We start from the raw sequence: 12,885 nt of genomic DNA, 5'->3' as shown, positions 1-12,885 counted from the left end.
GGGGTAGAATGATGGAGACCACATAAATGCAGGCATATTGTATGCTGGTTCTCTTTAGCTAGGAACTGCAGACACAGATGGCTATGCACTAGACGTATAAATTCCGTAAAAGGTATCTATGTATGAAGTCACTACCAGGAGACAAATGCCCGGTCAGCTCCCGCATGCATCTAACTAGCTGCTAATTCGTCGGAGGTTCAACGTTCAGGGGGTGAGAAAACTTTGCTAGGGAAGTATGCTGGGATGAGATATAAAGAGAAGAAACTGAATCCAAAAACATTGCCAACGGGTGGTAATAAAAGAACAAATCCGTGACTAATAAGAGATGAAATGACAAGAAAAGCAACCAGAGAAGAAAAGGTAAAGAACTCAAAAAGAAGTCTGATAATACAGTAGTATAGAATGGAAAACAAAGCTCCTTGATGCATGAACATGAAAAGGGAAAAGATGTGACCCTGGCGCAAGGCTCAAGATCAAGTCAAGCCAAACGGGTCAGTAATATATCACAAGCAAGAAAGCCAGGCAGAGAGTAATAGAGCAACAAGAAGTGAAAACGGACAGAGGAAATGAACCATTCCACTTAAAAGGAACTTAAAAGGAAATAAACCAGAGATATGAAAGTGAAATGTATCTCGATCAAACAAAAAGGTAGGAGGAATATATAGAGAAAACGGTGGGACTTCAAGAAAAGAGCAGAAAATGTAAAAGAAAAGAGAATCCAACGAAACCGACAACCAGTATAAAAAGAAAAAGAAAAAGAAAAAGAAAAAGAAGAAAAAAGAAGAAAAAAAAAAGGGAATTCGATAAAAAGCGAAATTCTATGCATCACCACTTATTCTCCATCTCCTCTTTACCAACCGTCTTCAAAAACAACCCAGTCAGCCCCTCCTTAAGCCGCTCCCACCACGTCCGATTAAGCCAATAACTCAATTGCCGATAATAATACATCTCCCCCCAACAGTCCCTCCCCCAATTGCACCCGGCCATATTGACCACGAAATCCCGATCCTTCCGATGATAATGGAACTGGCGATCCGTACCATCCCCACAGGCACCGGGCGGGAATGCGTTTATCCTCCTCTGCGCCACAAAGGCAATATGCGGCCGTATCCACGGCTGGCTGGCGTAGAGGTGTGCCAGGCTGTCCTGCTCATTGTGTTCCCAGGCCATGTGCATTTGCTCGTAGAGCACGGGATCCCACCAGATGTCGAGGAGGCGTTCGGTCCAGGCGCTGCGGCGGACCATGAAGGAGCCTAGATTGAAGCCTGTGCAGTCTTGGGAGATTACCATGTTTACGGAGGAGGATTTGCCGTCACCTGTCGGGGAGAGGGAGATGGGGTCTAGATAGGGGACGGGTGGGGGATGGGTGATGTTGAGCGGGTTGAAGAAGTTTATGTCACGGTATATTTTGCTCTCGAGGTTGTTGAGGATGTGGGATTGGACGGAAAAGCTGGGTTCCATAATGTAAGTGTGTAGGTCGAGCCACCAGAACCTGAGAGGGTTGTTAGTAAATTCTGGGTAGCATATTACTTTATTTACGTCCCCGGGAGCTAGCTCTGTTACATACCACTCAGCGCGAGGATATCGCCGCATAGCTTGACGGATCGCATCAACCTTCTCCCAGCTCTCGCGCCATTCATGCGCATAACGTCTCTTCGTGACCATGTTGACGATTTCTAGATCGTAACCCCAGCGCTTCACATAGTTTTTCTTGTTTTTCAGGCTGTCTCGTTCAATCGCCCATTCTCGAGGGCCTTTCCATTCCATAACGCCTCCACCAATATTCGACCCAACGATCAACACAATCTTCTTCCCTCCACCCAATGAGGATCCGCGATATGATTGCATGATGCCTGTTGAAAACGTTAGAAATTGTTAGGTTATCTTGATATCCTTTGCTTCCCTTTTACTTCAGTGAAACAGAGAGATTTTTTTTAAAAAAAAAAAAAATAAATAAAAATGAAAATGAAAATAAAAATAAAAAATAATGATCACTCACGAGCTGAATAAGAAAGCCAAATGATAAAGGATAGCAGCAAAAGGAGAATACATCTAAACCTCCACTTCCGCACAATAGTATACAGTAAAGATTTGATGCGAGCGCGCAATAGCCCACTGTCACCCGACCATCGCCCGCGACCCAGCTTTTCCTTCTCGCCATACTCCAGCATAGAATTGACACGAAAGCGCGGTAAACTCACGGATATCTTGCGTCGTTGTCTTGAGAAAAAGCCATTATTTCTGGTTGAAAAGGATGGGTAGCCAACTATCCGTCCGCTCTTCGCCTTCGCAGAGGCCCATGGGACACTGCTGCCACCAGCAGCTCCAACACTCAGGGGCGAGCCGTTTGCATGAAAAGTGCCATTTCCACTGCTCGTGCTGCTGTTAGTTGTATCCTGGAAACCCCTGGAAGGGCTGGAACGCCCAGAACTGTCGGCACCGGTAGCCAGACCGGGACTGGGCCATCCTCCACCACGGCGGGGTGAGGGAGAGCTCGAGAGTGACATGGGCGTGGGCGGAGGCCCCGTGTCCATACACGGCCTGATATCGATGTCGGGGGCGGCAGAGATGGAGGGGAGCAGGAACGAGCACGCTGGAAGGGTGGAGGTGACAGCTTGATCACGTCTGGACACGGAGGGCGAGGGAGGATGGTTTAAGGGAGTGGCAAGGGAAGAGGAGCGTCTGCGATGGCGCGGAGCACGGCTGTTTGTCAAGGATTTTGTCGCCAGCTTGAAGGACGGCAGGAGAGCAGGAAGACGGGAGAGATCGAAATCCTCCCTTCAACCCACGAATTGCGTTGTAGTTTTGATATCCGACTGGTGTGTCTTGTTAGGCGTTCAAACAGCGGTCCTGTGTGTGCATGTACTCTGTATATGTATCTTTGTTTATACCATGGGTAAATCGATCAATGAATGGTTCCGGCCCCAGAAGAACAAAAGGGCAGGGATTTAAATACAACATAAAAAAAATAAAAAAAATAAAAAAAAATAAAAATAAAAAAACAAAAAACGCAGGGAAATGCCAAGAGGGGGATAAACAAGAATTAAAAGAAGGTTTAGTATGGCGTACGGCGTATACCAGGTGCCAGCCGAACTAGCAGCAGATACGGGTTGTATATCCCTGTGAGAATAGAGAGAGTGAGTGAGTGTATATGTGAGAGAGAGAATATGTGAGGTGAGAGTGAGCGAGTGAGTGAGTGAGTGAGTGAGTGAGTGATATAGAGAGAGAGAGAGAGAGAGAGAGAGAGAGAGAGAGAGGCGATGGGGAGGGATATGTGTCGTTGGTGATGGCTTAGCCGAGATAGATTTCAAGGTGGTTACTTTTCCGTATTGCTATTACCCAGGACAACGGCTCAACTGACGGGTTGCTGGGGGGTTCCTGGGGGGTTACCGCAGGGTTGCCGTGGGTCCCCGCCAAACACTGGTTATGTAATAATGCATTATAAACCAACCAACACCCAGCTAGTTAGTTACCTGAGCACCTGGTTAAATGTTGTAATCAAATTACTCCGGGCGGACTACGCATGCATCAACACCTCAGTTGGCTCGTATGGATTGGCGGCTGATTGACGACATGTAGATGATGCGTTGAATGCATGTGTATTTGATTTGCAGCTAGCTAATTGGGGTCGAGTCAGTTACTGCTGGCACATGTGTGAGGTTCTCCGGCCGGTTCTGCGTATGCACCCGTATTGCTCTAGCGGTAACCTCAGGGAGCGAACCGGGTCAAACGAGAGACATGGGTGGCAGAGGATGGAGATTGGAAGTGAGACACGCAGGCAGGGTCTGGGAGTGGAGGACCGGGACCAGGTTGGGAGGAGAGGAATAGATCCGTAGAGATACAGGAGATAGACGAACAAGAAGCAGTTCACTTGTGGCTGAGGATGTTGATCTCAGATGTTGGAACCGAGAAAGAAAGAAACCCACCCAAAAAAAAAAAAGAAAAGAAAAGAAAAAGAAAAAAAAAAAAAAAGAAGAAGAAGAAGAAGAAGAAGAAGAAGCCGAAAGTTGCCTGATCGAGCAATCCAAGGCAACTGAGTTTCGGGCAAATTATGAACAACAAAATCTGGGACAACTGGGGACCGCCTGGACCACTTTTTGCAGGCCACTTTTCTGCAGCGTCGTTTGATCGGAGAAGGGTTTCTTTTGGGAGGAGGCAATCTGGTAACAAGAAGAAAGAGAAAAATAAAATGAAAAGGAAAATGCCCTCAGCAACCGCTGTGGAACAGCCAATCAACACGGGCGTCTATCTGTAATCTATCGCTGTAATTTGCCGTTCATGAGATTTGTGTCCCTAATTAGCCATGGGTTTTATTACGTTCATGAAGCTTGATCCGTCCTGGTTCTTCCATACGGACCCCGTTCAACTCCACATTGTGCAGAAAATTCCCAAGTCAGGGTGGATAGGAATACCTGCGCATAATCGGACTCGATGTCTTATATCTTTCTCCAATCTCTCAACCATTTCATGCAGCACCGGCAACTTAGAAATCCCGACATGTAACTATGTTCCATCATAAGTTGTTCACATAAATCGCCGAGCCAGACGGATTCGAATGTTTCAGCCCTGGTTTGCAGGTGGCGGTGTCGTCTCCATCGGAGAAGCCACCAATCATCATCATCATCCTCCTCCTCCTCCTCCTCCTCCTCCTCCTCCTCCTCCTCAGCAGTTACTTGTTAATGGATCCGTCAACCAACGACTCAAGCGAGTAATGGTCGTGTTTCCAATGACATCAAACAAGAGCTCCCGATGGGTGCTTCATGTGGACCATATTGACCAGCCGCCTACAAACCATCAGGAAAAAGAATATGTACATGTTATGAAGCACAGCTGTTGGAGCACGTTAGACGCCATTGATGCGCCTCTTTGGTGGGGGGGAATTATGGTTAGGGTTTAGATGCTTTTGTATATTTATTTTGGTATTTCCTTACTTTTCCTTCTTTATTCGATATAACGTTCAGATCAACCCATGGATCGGGGCTGCGGGGATTGTTTGAGATACCATAACGAACATCGGAACCGGCGAAACTCATTTCGGAGAATTGATGATGCTTGTTTTAATAGTAATAATAATAATAATAATAATAAATAAATAAATAAATAAATAAATAAAAACGTGTTTAATTCTACTGACTAGTTAACAAATAAGGAGAAAAGAAGAAATAACTACATTTGTATAACTTAACATTATAATCTTTCCAGGACAAACTAATATTTACTCATTTGAAATCCCGCAAAAGTCTGATAATAAACAAAGCAGGTCGCAAAAGAGGCACGACAACCCTTTTATAGTTACATCCCCTCTATAAAGGGAAAGGGGTTGTAAGTATAAACGGATAACTATCCCCATCAATCAACCCCTTTTTTGCAGCAGGTTCACCCGCCCAGACCATCCGTCTAATACCAACTCCATCAATTAGCATTGGCATATCACTCCCCAACAAGAGAGAACAGAATTGCGTAATACGTATTCAATGAGATATCAGACGGGGAAACTCTGGTATAATGATAGACATGCATCCCCACCCCTCCTCTCGCCATCTCTCTCCCCCTCCCTCCTCTCTCCTCTGCCTCCGCCCCATCCTTACCCTCCAAATCCATCAACCCCACCTTCACCATCTCTATCTACAACCTCTCTCACCTTCTCCACCCCCCACCGGCTCCGGCTCCCCATGCCTCATCAACAACCACATCGCCCACCCTTCCCAACCCCATCATCCACTGCGACAGATTGATCTGCCCAGCCATCCCCTGCGTCCAACTGCCCACTGGACACTTGTATGCTTTCTCCGTGATTAAGATAATCAATTCTGTTTCTCCATATCTCAGGAATCAAATGCATAAAGCCGTAGATGTATATCCACAGTAGTATAGCCGGTATCCCCCTTGTCTTGGGATGTACACAGAAAGAATTCGTCGTGATCAATTTCGTTCTTGCCATCAGCCTGCAATGCCGCTGCTCTGGATTTTGAAACAATGACTTTCTGGTAGTTGGTCATCTGGTGTCAGAATGACTCCCTAGGCATCTATTAAGGACTCGAATAGATGCCCCCCCCCCCCCCCCCCCCCCCAAAAAAAAATAAAATAAAAATAAAAATAAAAATAAAAATTGCAAATTCAGTAGCCGGAGCGGGAGTTGGAACTGCCAAGGGCTTACTATCAGAAGTCGCAGCAGAATCAAACTTTTTGCGTGCTTCGGTTGGAGCATGACCGTTCTCAATCTGGAGGGAATGATAGGGGGTGAGTTTATCAAAAAGGGGTTGGGTTCATAGGCAGGCGCCAAAGCCCGGAAGAAGTGACTTCATCCAAATCCCCAGACTCGAAAACTTCTGACTCCTTTCCATATAACATCATTCCTTTTTCCGAGTGAGTATATACATCTCATCTCATGGCCTCCATTCCCCAATTCTAGGACATCCAGCAACTAGGAATATCTCTGTCTCCTTTTCCCGTGTGTTTCCCCTTCCATACCAAGATCCGCCAGTTCCGGCGGGACACTGGGCGAACCACCATACTGGACCCCGGGGACTTCAGCCGACTGCATCACCACGGGTTAGTGGTGTAGTCAGAAAGAAATGTAGTAACTTAAGGCAGTGCGCAATAAAATGGGGGGTTTTTGGTGTCCAATCGGTTTAACAATTTTGATAGGCCTCACGACAAGCACTTTGTGCGTTGTGGAAATCTGCAATGCGCGATGCCCGCCAGACATAACATAGATATATAGGGGTCTTCTTTTTTCCAATGGTCATGTCATCGGTGCGCGAGATGAGGCCCTGGCAGATCGCCCTTGTCCAATCCACCTAATGATGCCTGCGCACATCCATGGGGGGGGTTTTTTGCGGAGGGATGCAATTGGTTTTGGTTTGTGCGGTGTGATTGGTTATGGTAGTTATTCCATCCGAGTCATATGAGATTGTCCACAGTCTATTTAGCTTACTCCCTTGGCTACCAACCAAGGATGATTTGACAAAACATTTTATTATTACTCTTTGAAAACGCTCGACTGGGTATATCATAATATAATTATTGTTATTATTGTTATTATTATTAGCAAGGCGGGGAGAAATTTTCATTTTGAGGTTTTAGATCACGACTAAACTACATAATGGCTTCAATCACGGCAATACATTTTCGGGCCACTGCTGCACGGCATGCTTGGAATACGCTGGATGGGGATCTGCCATGATTGTGAACAGCTCATTTCGGCATTCCAACATACGCCGCGATGCGTAGCAAGGTCAATCTCCTGTTGGGTAGAGGTCATGCTTTTATCCTCTCTCCCTCCTAGTGAAAGGCGGGGCAGCTTCTCTTCTTTCGTCTTATCGTTGAATGGTTCCTAGCTACGGTGTGCTCCGCCCTTTTAAACGTAAACAAACCTACTCCCAGCTCTCAAGCAGGATCGACTCAAGTACTTCAAGCCGGGAATACAATTTTGTACGCACTTCATCCAATTCGTGAACGGCTTGACGTATATCTTCCGTAGTGTTAGGAGATAGAGAGGGTGGGATTCTGAAATACTTCTTGCTTGATGAAGTTGGGCTGGAGTTTGAACGAGATGGGATAATTACAGCTATTTTGGAGGTTCTTCTGTGACTGAAGGCACGCAATTCACTCTTTAACGGTGAAAGAAAGTTGCAAGCTTGGATTAAATAACTAAATGGCGGTGATGGTTTTCCGGTGCATAACTACTAAAAATATCCCTGGACCACCCCGAGGACTGATATCAAACCAACCAGCACACCCCCTTGGATTCCGGTTAATGAAAACGTTGACTCTGACTGCACTGCTGCATTTCCTGTTGGCCTGTTGGAAAATACCAGCGTCGTTCTCGACCCCGTATGATCGCCGTTCCGCCAAGTATAATTCTTCTTCCCCTCCCTCATCTCCGGGTGCACGACGAACGGTACAGTCGCAAAGTAATTCTCCCTATCATTCCCAAGCACCGTCACCGTCCGTGTGAATGCGTTGGTACAGTCATGTCCTTCCGTCGGGTAGCAGGGTATCTTCTCTTCATGCACACTATACAGCTCCCACCAGCACACGCGGCCCGTTGTTTCGTTACCAACCATGTGCCACAAGGGAGAGATCCATGGCTGCTTGCCTGCTCTGTAGATATTGGCCCAAGCCCCATTGCTGTAGCTATCCATGGCCTCCCAGGTGCCGTCCGCAGCGAGACGGCCATCAGTGGAGTTGAAGGTGCTGTTTGATGGATAGATCGGAACGGTTCGGCCCTCTTGGGAGCATCGGGAGATTGTAAAGCTCGGCTTGGGTGTTCTGAAGCCTCCAACTACAATATCGTAGATGTGAAAGTCGGTGATGGGGGAGGTGGCGCCGGATGTGTAATCAGCGAGGTTTTTGCCGGAAGGGATGTTGGGAGGATAGATCCATTGGGCTGACACACAGGGGAGAAAAGATACGAGCAGCAACATAATTAAACGAGGGACTGTCTGGACAATGGACATCCTGTTGACATTAACGCACCCGCTACTCTGTATTGAAGGGTAGGATGGGATAGACACTGGCTGTCGAGCTTTGCCTGTCCACCAGCACCCTCGCTAGCGAAGTTATTGTTTAAAATGCAAGGATAGGCATTGATGGCTTTGAATCCCATTATATGTGCCCCGCTGAGTGCCGACAATGCGAACATATATTGAAGGCAAGGAAATTTTGTCAAAGGTGCTAATTTAGGAGATCAGATCTAGATCTCCACTGTTCTGCATCCATCCCATGGCTAGTTAAAGGCTAAAAAAAACATGAAAAGCCGAAAACTGTTCTATCCAAGAATCTGTTGAAATATCTGTTAGTTAGGAGTTATAAGCATGCCGATACTAATGACAAGTTGCGTTTACATTGCCGAACTGTGTACGAATAATTTGTATTTGTATCCTTAATAATCTTCCCCCATTTTGAGATAATATCATACTCCTTAAATCAGGGAAAATCTCGCATATCATTCAAGCGCTTAAACAAAAAGGAAAAATTAAGCAAGGAGGGTACGTGTAGGTAAACTAAAATAAATAGGAGGTAGATAAATGTAGGATAAGGGTTGGGGATGGCACAACTAGGAAACTTTATGGGGCATGAGCCCAGTCACGAGGAGCTAACCAAAATACAAGTTGAACGCAAAAAAATCGCTTGCGTACTACCATACCAACCAAACAAACCGGTGTAAAAGCCCAAACATCAATCAATCGATTCTGCTAGGCCCCTTTTTTTCGTGTTTTCAATCAATCCGACAATCGCCCTCCGTTTAGGCAGCAATAGTGGATGCCGCCGCCGGCGCCGTCTCCGTTGTAGTGTCCTGGATAGTCTTCAAACTCACTTCACCCTCACTTCTACTCCGCCCATATTTCGCCTTTTGAATAATGAACCCTTTCTCCTCTAGAGGTCGCATCCCGGTGCTTTCCCCATGGTAAAACTCGCATCGAAAGCGCAGATAGCGCTTGCGATCTCTGAACACAGTGATTATATCGCCCGTGTACAATTTGCCAAAAAGACGCGCATCCCGGGACTGTGTCTCCTTGCGCAGTTCCACATTGTTGACCCAGATGCAATTACTTGCTTTAGTGGATAAGATGGTCATAACACCAGGGACCTGGGTCCAGTCTTCACCCTGAGCTATTCGCGATTCGATTGATGGCGCCCAAAATGTGAGTTCAAGGGCATAGGCGGGGATACGGCTATCCATAGGATCCGAATAACGAACGGTTACCCTAGGTCCTCGCCCCCAGGAGGTCATGCGCGATTCAAGGTAAAGAGTTGTATCAGTGATCGACCCGGGAATTGAGATGAGTGCCCCGAATGGGGGAGTTGGTTTTATAGCATGTTTGGGGCTTGCGACTTTAGGCGTTGATCTAGGGTCGTGGGAGCATCGATTCTCTGCAGGATTTGACTCCCTAGCGCCAGAGTCAGCGCCGGAGCCATCGAATTGTGAGACTTCTTTGCCTGTCCGCTCATCGATGGTGGCGGCGAGTTCGAGGTGTAGTTTTGGGTCGAATGATATAGAGGTGTGCTCGGTTCCTAAATGGCATGGGTTGGATGCAGATCTGGGCGCGGCTTCTGGGGTGGGGAGGCATTTGTCGCCAGCGTAAACTGATCGTGCTTGGTTAGAGTCGACGCCATTTTGATTTTGCCTTACCTCCTCTCTCTTATCATCTCGTGACCCTCTTTTTGAATCACCCGCTTGAGAAGACAGTGCGCTGTCAGTAGAAGCTTCTGGGGTAGTTTGATTGTTGCTAGTAGGATTCGTGGAGTCAGGTGATCGTCCATCAGGAGATTCCATATGTAACTGGCCCACCAGTGATTCTGCGCCCATTAAGCTTGGTGCAGAGGTTCCGCGCTGTAGTGTAACCCCAGAACGTTGATGGTAGGTCCGCGCTGGAGGAGCCATGGTATTGATACTTTCTGATGATTCAACATCCGATGAAGTATAATCGTACGGATCCGCACAATCAGAACGGAATTCAAATCTGGAGATATTTTCGGGTAGATTATTGTTGGCACCAAGGGCGCCAGAGGACCGCAGGTCACACCCTGTGATCTCCCCAAAAAGGCGGGGCCCCGATGACTGAGCTGCTTGGGCAAGGATACTGGGGGCTAACTCATAACTATCAAGATTTGGTAATGAAGGGTATATTACGTCGGCAGGAGTTTGAGTCATGGCAACTTGTTGCCTTTCCTCCTCAGTATAATGGGAAAGCCGCTGTCTTTTAACATCATTATGGTTCGTGGGTGTCTCCTCTTGATCCTCCAAGTTATCGATTTCGTTATCGAAGTCTTCGTCGAGACGATCATTGAGATCAATGCCAGAAGCATCGAGTCTTTCTGCTTCATCATCTTCGTTGACTTCCCTCACGGCTGCCAAAGTTGGGTCAAATTCCCGAACTTCAGGTTCGTCAATTTGTGAATAGGCAATTTCGTCTGGTACGTCATTGATCCAGGGATGTTTAAAACACTCCGCTTCCTTGGGCCTAGCCCTCGGATCACGATTGAGAAGCTTCGAAACAAAATCGACGCCATCTTCCGATACTCCCGCATGTCGAAGAAGATCGTAATCCGCATTAGTAGTCATGATATTGCGGAGCATAGATGCGCCTCGATCGTCTCCCCGACCAAAAAATGGCGCAGTTCCACAAAGAATATGAAACGTCACTGCGCCAAAGGACCACATATCGACTGATTGATCGTACGGGGATGTCCTCGGGACACTGGAGAGTACAAGTTAGCAGAGCTGTCGGATGCAATAAATGGTACAAATAGCTCACAGATCAGCAACACGTCTTCTCTTCCTTGCTTCTCCTCGCCTGTACTTGTCATATTCAGGATAAACCTCAGGAGCACAATACAATAGGGTCCCGCAAAAGGTTTTCATAAAGGATTCTTCCTGAGCAACCTTCGAGAGTCCAAAGTCCGAAAGCTTAACAAACAGCGGATCAAACGATTGGATCAAAATGTTGTCGGGTTTGATATCGCGATGCGTTATCCTCCTTCTATGGAGGTACTGAAGAGCGTGCAATATTTGGCGAGAAATCGACTTTACTTGGTCCTCGGCAAGATGATGGCATTGATTAAGATAAGCAGATAATTCACCTCCGGGGACAAATTCCATTATAATGTAAATCCAGCGGTTATCGTGATCATGATAGTCTCTGAACTCAACGATATTTGGCTGAATAGCAGTCAGTTTCCACACATTAGAAACGGGGACAATAGATGGGACTAACTTACATGCCGCAATCCACTCATGATCATCATTTCATTGTTAACTTTGTGGTCAGAAATATTATTCTTTATCAATTGTCGTTTGTCGAGCTCTTTACAAGCGTAGAGCACTCCGTCTCTTTTCGTTGCGAGTTTGTAAACAGTAGCAAATGCCCCTTTGCCAATCCGGCCAGTAACATTATACTTGGAACCGCCATTCCAGTGCATTCCGTGAGTTTGTCCGCCTTGCTGAGGAACAATGAGAAAACCGTCATGCTGCGCCATCTTTCCGGGTGTTCCTCTACCAACTCCGGGTTTTTTGCAAGCATTATTATGTACACGATTCATGTAACGAATTACGTTTTGCGTGTACTGACGTTCAAAGCCATCCCGAGGGGGAATGCGCACAATGAACTTAATGCCAGCTATCGAATCATTCGTCACATGAATGATAGAACCAGAAACGAGCATTTGAGTAGAAGGAGCACCAAACTTATTATCCCTCTGAACAAAATTGTCATCTACAAGGGTTCCATTGGTTGAAGTGTCTTGCAGCATTAGGATGTTGTCTCGTGTTAGAAAGATCCGAAAGTGGACTTTGGAGATTTTATTTTCGCTATCGTCCCGAGCGAGCATTACATCGCAGCGATTCGGGTTGCGACCAAAACAAAATCCCATGCTCATATCTTTTACGGAAGACGAAAACCTCAAGGCAATATCGCGATTTGAGCAGTTTGGGACCCCACTGTCGTATTCCAGATTGTCCCTTTGTAAGATATGCTGTAGTCCATAACGCGCAGTTGCACTTACGGCGTCGTAAGCAGAAAGGGAGTTTGGATGCAAAACACAAATAATATCGGGAATATCTTGTTCATCCAATCCAGAGTTGTTAAGCCCCATCCGCCGCGGGTCAGCGTATGGCTGGGTAGACTTCTGGGTGGCTTCATCCATTTCAGAAGAATGTGAGGAAAGTAGGGGACAATTATGTGATTAGAAATGGGAAAAAAAAAAAAAAAAAAAAAAAAAAAAAAAAAAAAAAAGGGAACCTATAGTAGCACTTAGCACTTCAACAAACATGGAACTAAGGGCAAGTCGGAAGTTCTTGTCACTTGAATATTAAAACGATGATGGTATAATAAAAGTATGATTCATCGAAATGGGACAATAGGTTGAAAAGCACACATT

At 46.4% G+C, this 12,885-nt stretch overlaps 4 protein-coding genes across 4 annotated transcripts; all 4 read right to left on the bottom strand.

Moving 5' to 3' along the window:
- Positions 1-825: 825 nt before the first annotated feature.
- Positions 826-2,507, bottom strand: PAAG_01658 (galactosyltransferase; the record flags this gene model as incomplete). The annotated part of the gene is made up of 3 exons (XM_002796604.2): positions 826-1,492; positions 1,568-1,853; positions 2,000-2,507. 3 exons carry the CDS (start codon positions 2,505-2,507, stop codon positions 826-828), a joined length of 1,461 nt encoding a protein of 486 aa, XP_002796650.1.
- Positions 2,508-6,424: 3,917 nt separating this feature from the next.
- Positions 6,425-6,709, bottom strand: PAAG_11335 (hypothetical protein; the record flags this gene model as incomplete). The annotated part of the gene is made up of 2 exons (XM_015847003.1): positions 6,425-6,538; positions 6,656-6,709. The coding sequence occupies 2 exons, from the start codon at positions 6,707-6,709 to the stop codon at positions 6,425-6,427; spliced, it is 168 nt and encodes a 55-aa protein (XP_015703425.1).
- A 979-nt stretch (positions 6,710-7,688) lies between these two features.
- PAAG_01656 (hypothetical protein) lies at positions 7,689-8,429 on the bottom strand (the record flags this gene model as incomplete). The annotated part of the gene is made up of 1 exon (XM_002796602.2): positions 7,689-8,429. The coding sequence occupies one exon, from the start codon at positions 8,427-8,429 to the stop codon at positions 7,689-7,691; it is 741 nt and encodes a 246-aa protein (XP_002796648.2).
- An 821-nt stretch (positions 8,430-9,250) lies between these two features.
- On the bottom strand, positions 9,251-12,651 carry PAAG_01655 (calcium/calmodulin-dependent protein kinase type IV; the record flags this gene model as incomplete). The annotated part of the gene is made up of 3 exons (XM_002796601.2): positions 9,251-11,207; positions 11,265-11,668; positions 11,728-12,651. 3 exons carry the CDS (start codon positions 12,649-12,651, stop codon positions 9,251-9,253), a joined length of 3,285 nt encoding a protein of 1,094 aa, XP_002796647.2.
- Positions 12,652-12,885: the final 234 nt, after the last annotated feature.

Source organism: Paracoccidioides lutzii (assembly GCF_000150705.2).
Source record: "Paracoccidioides lutzii Pb01 unplaced genomic scaffold supercont2.3, whole genome shotgun sequence".
In the NCBI taxonomy this organism is placed as follows: domain Eukaryota; kingdom Fungi; phylum Ascomycota; class Eurotiomycetes; order Onygenales; family Ajellomycetaceae; genus Paracoccidioides; species Paracoccidioides lutzii.
The sequence above is the reverse complement of the archived record's forward strand: the minus strand, read 5'-3'. Positions and strand labels throughout refer to the sequence as shown.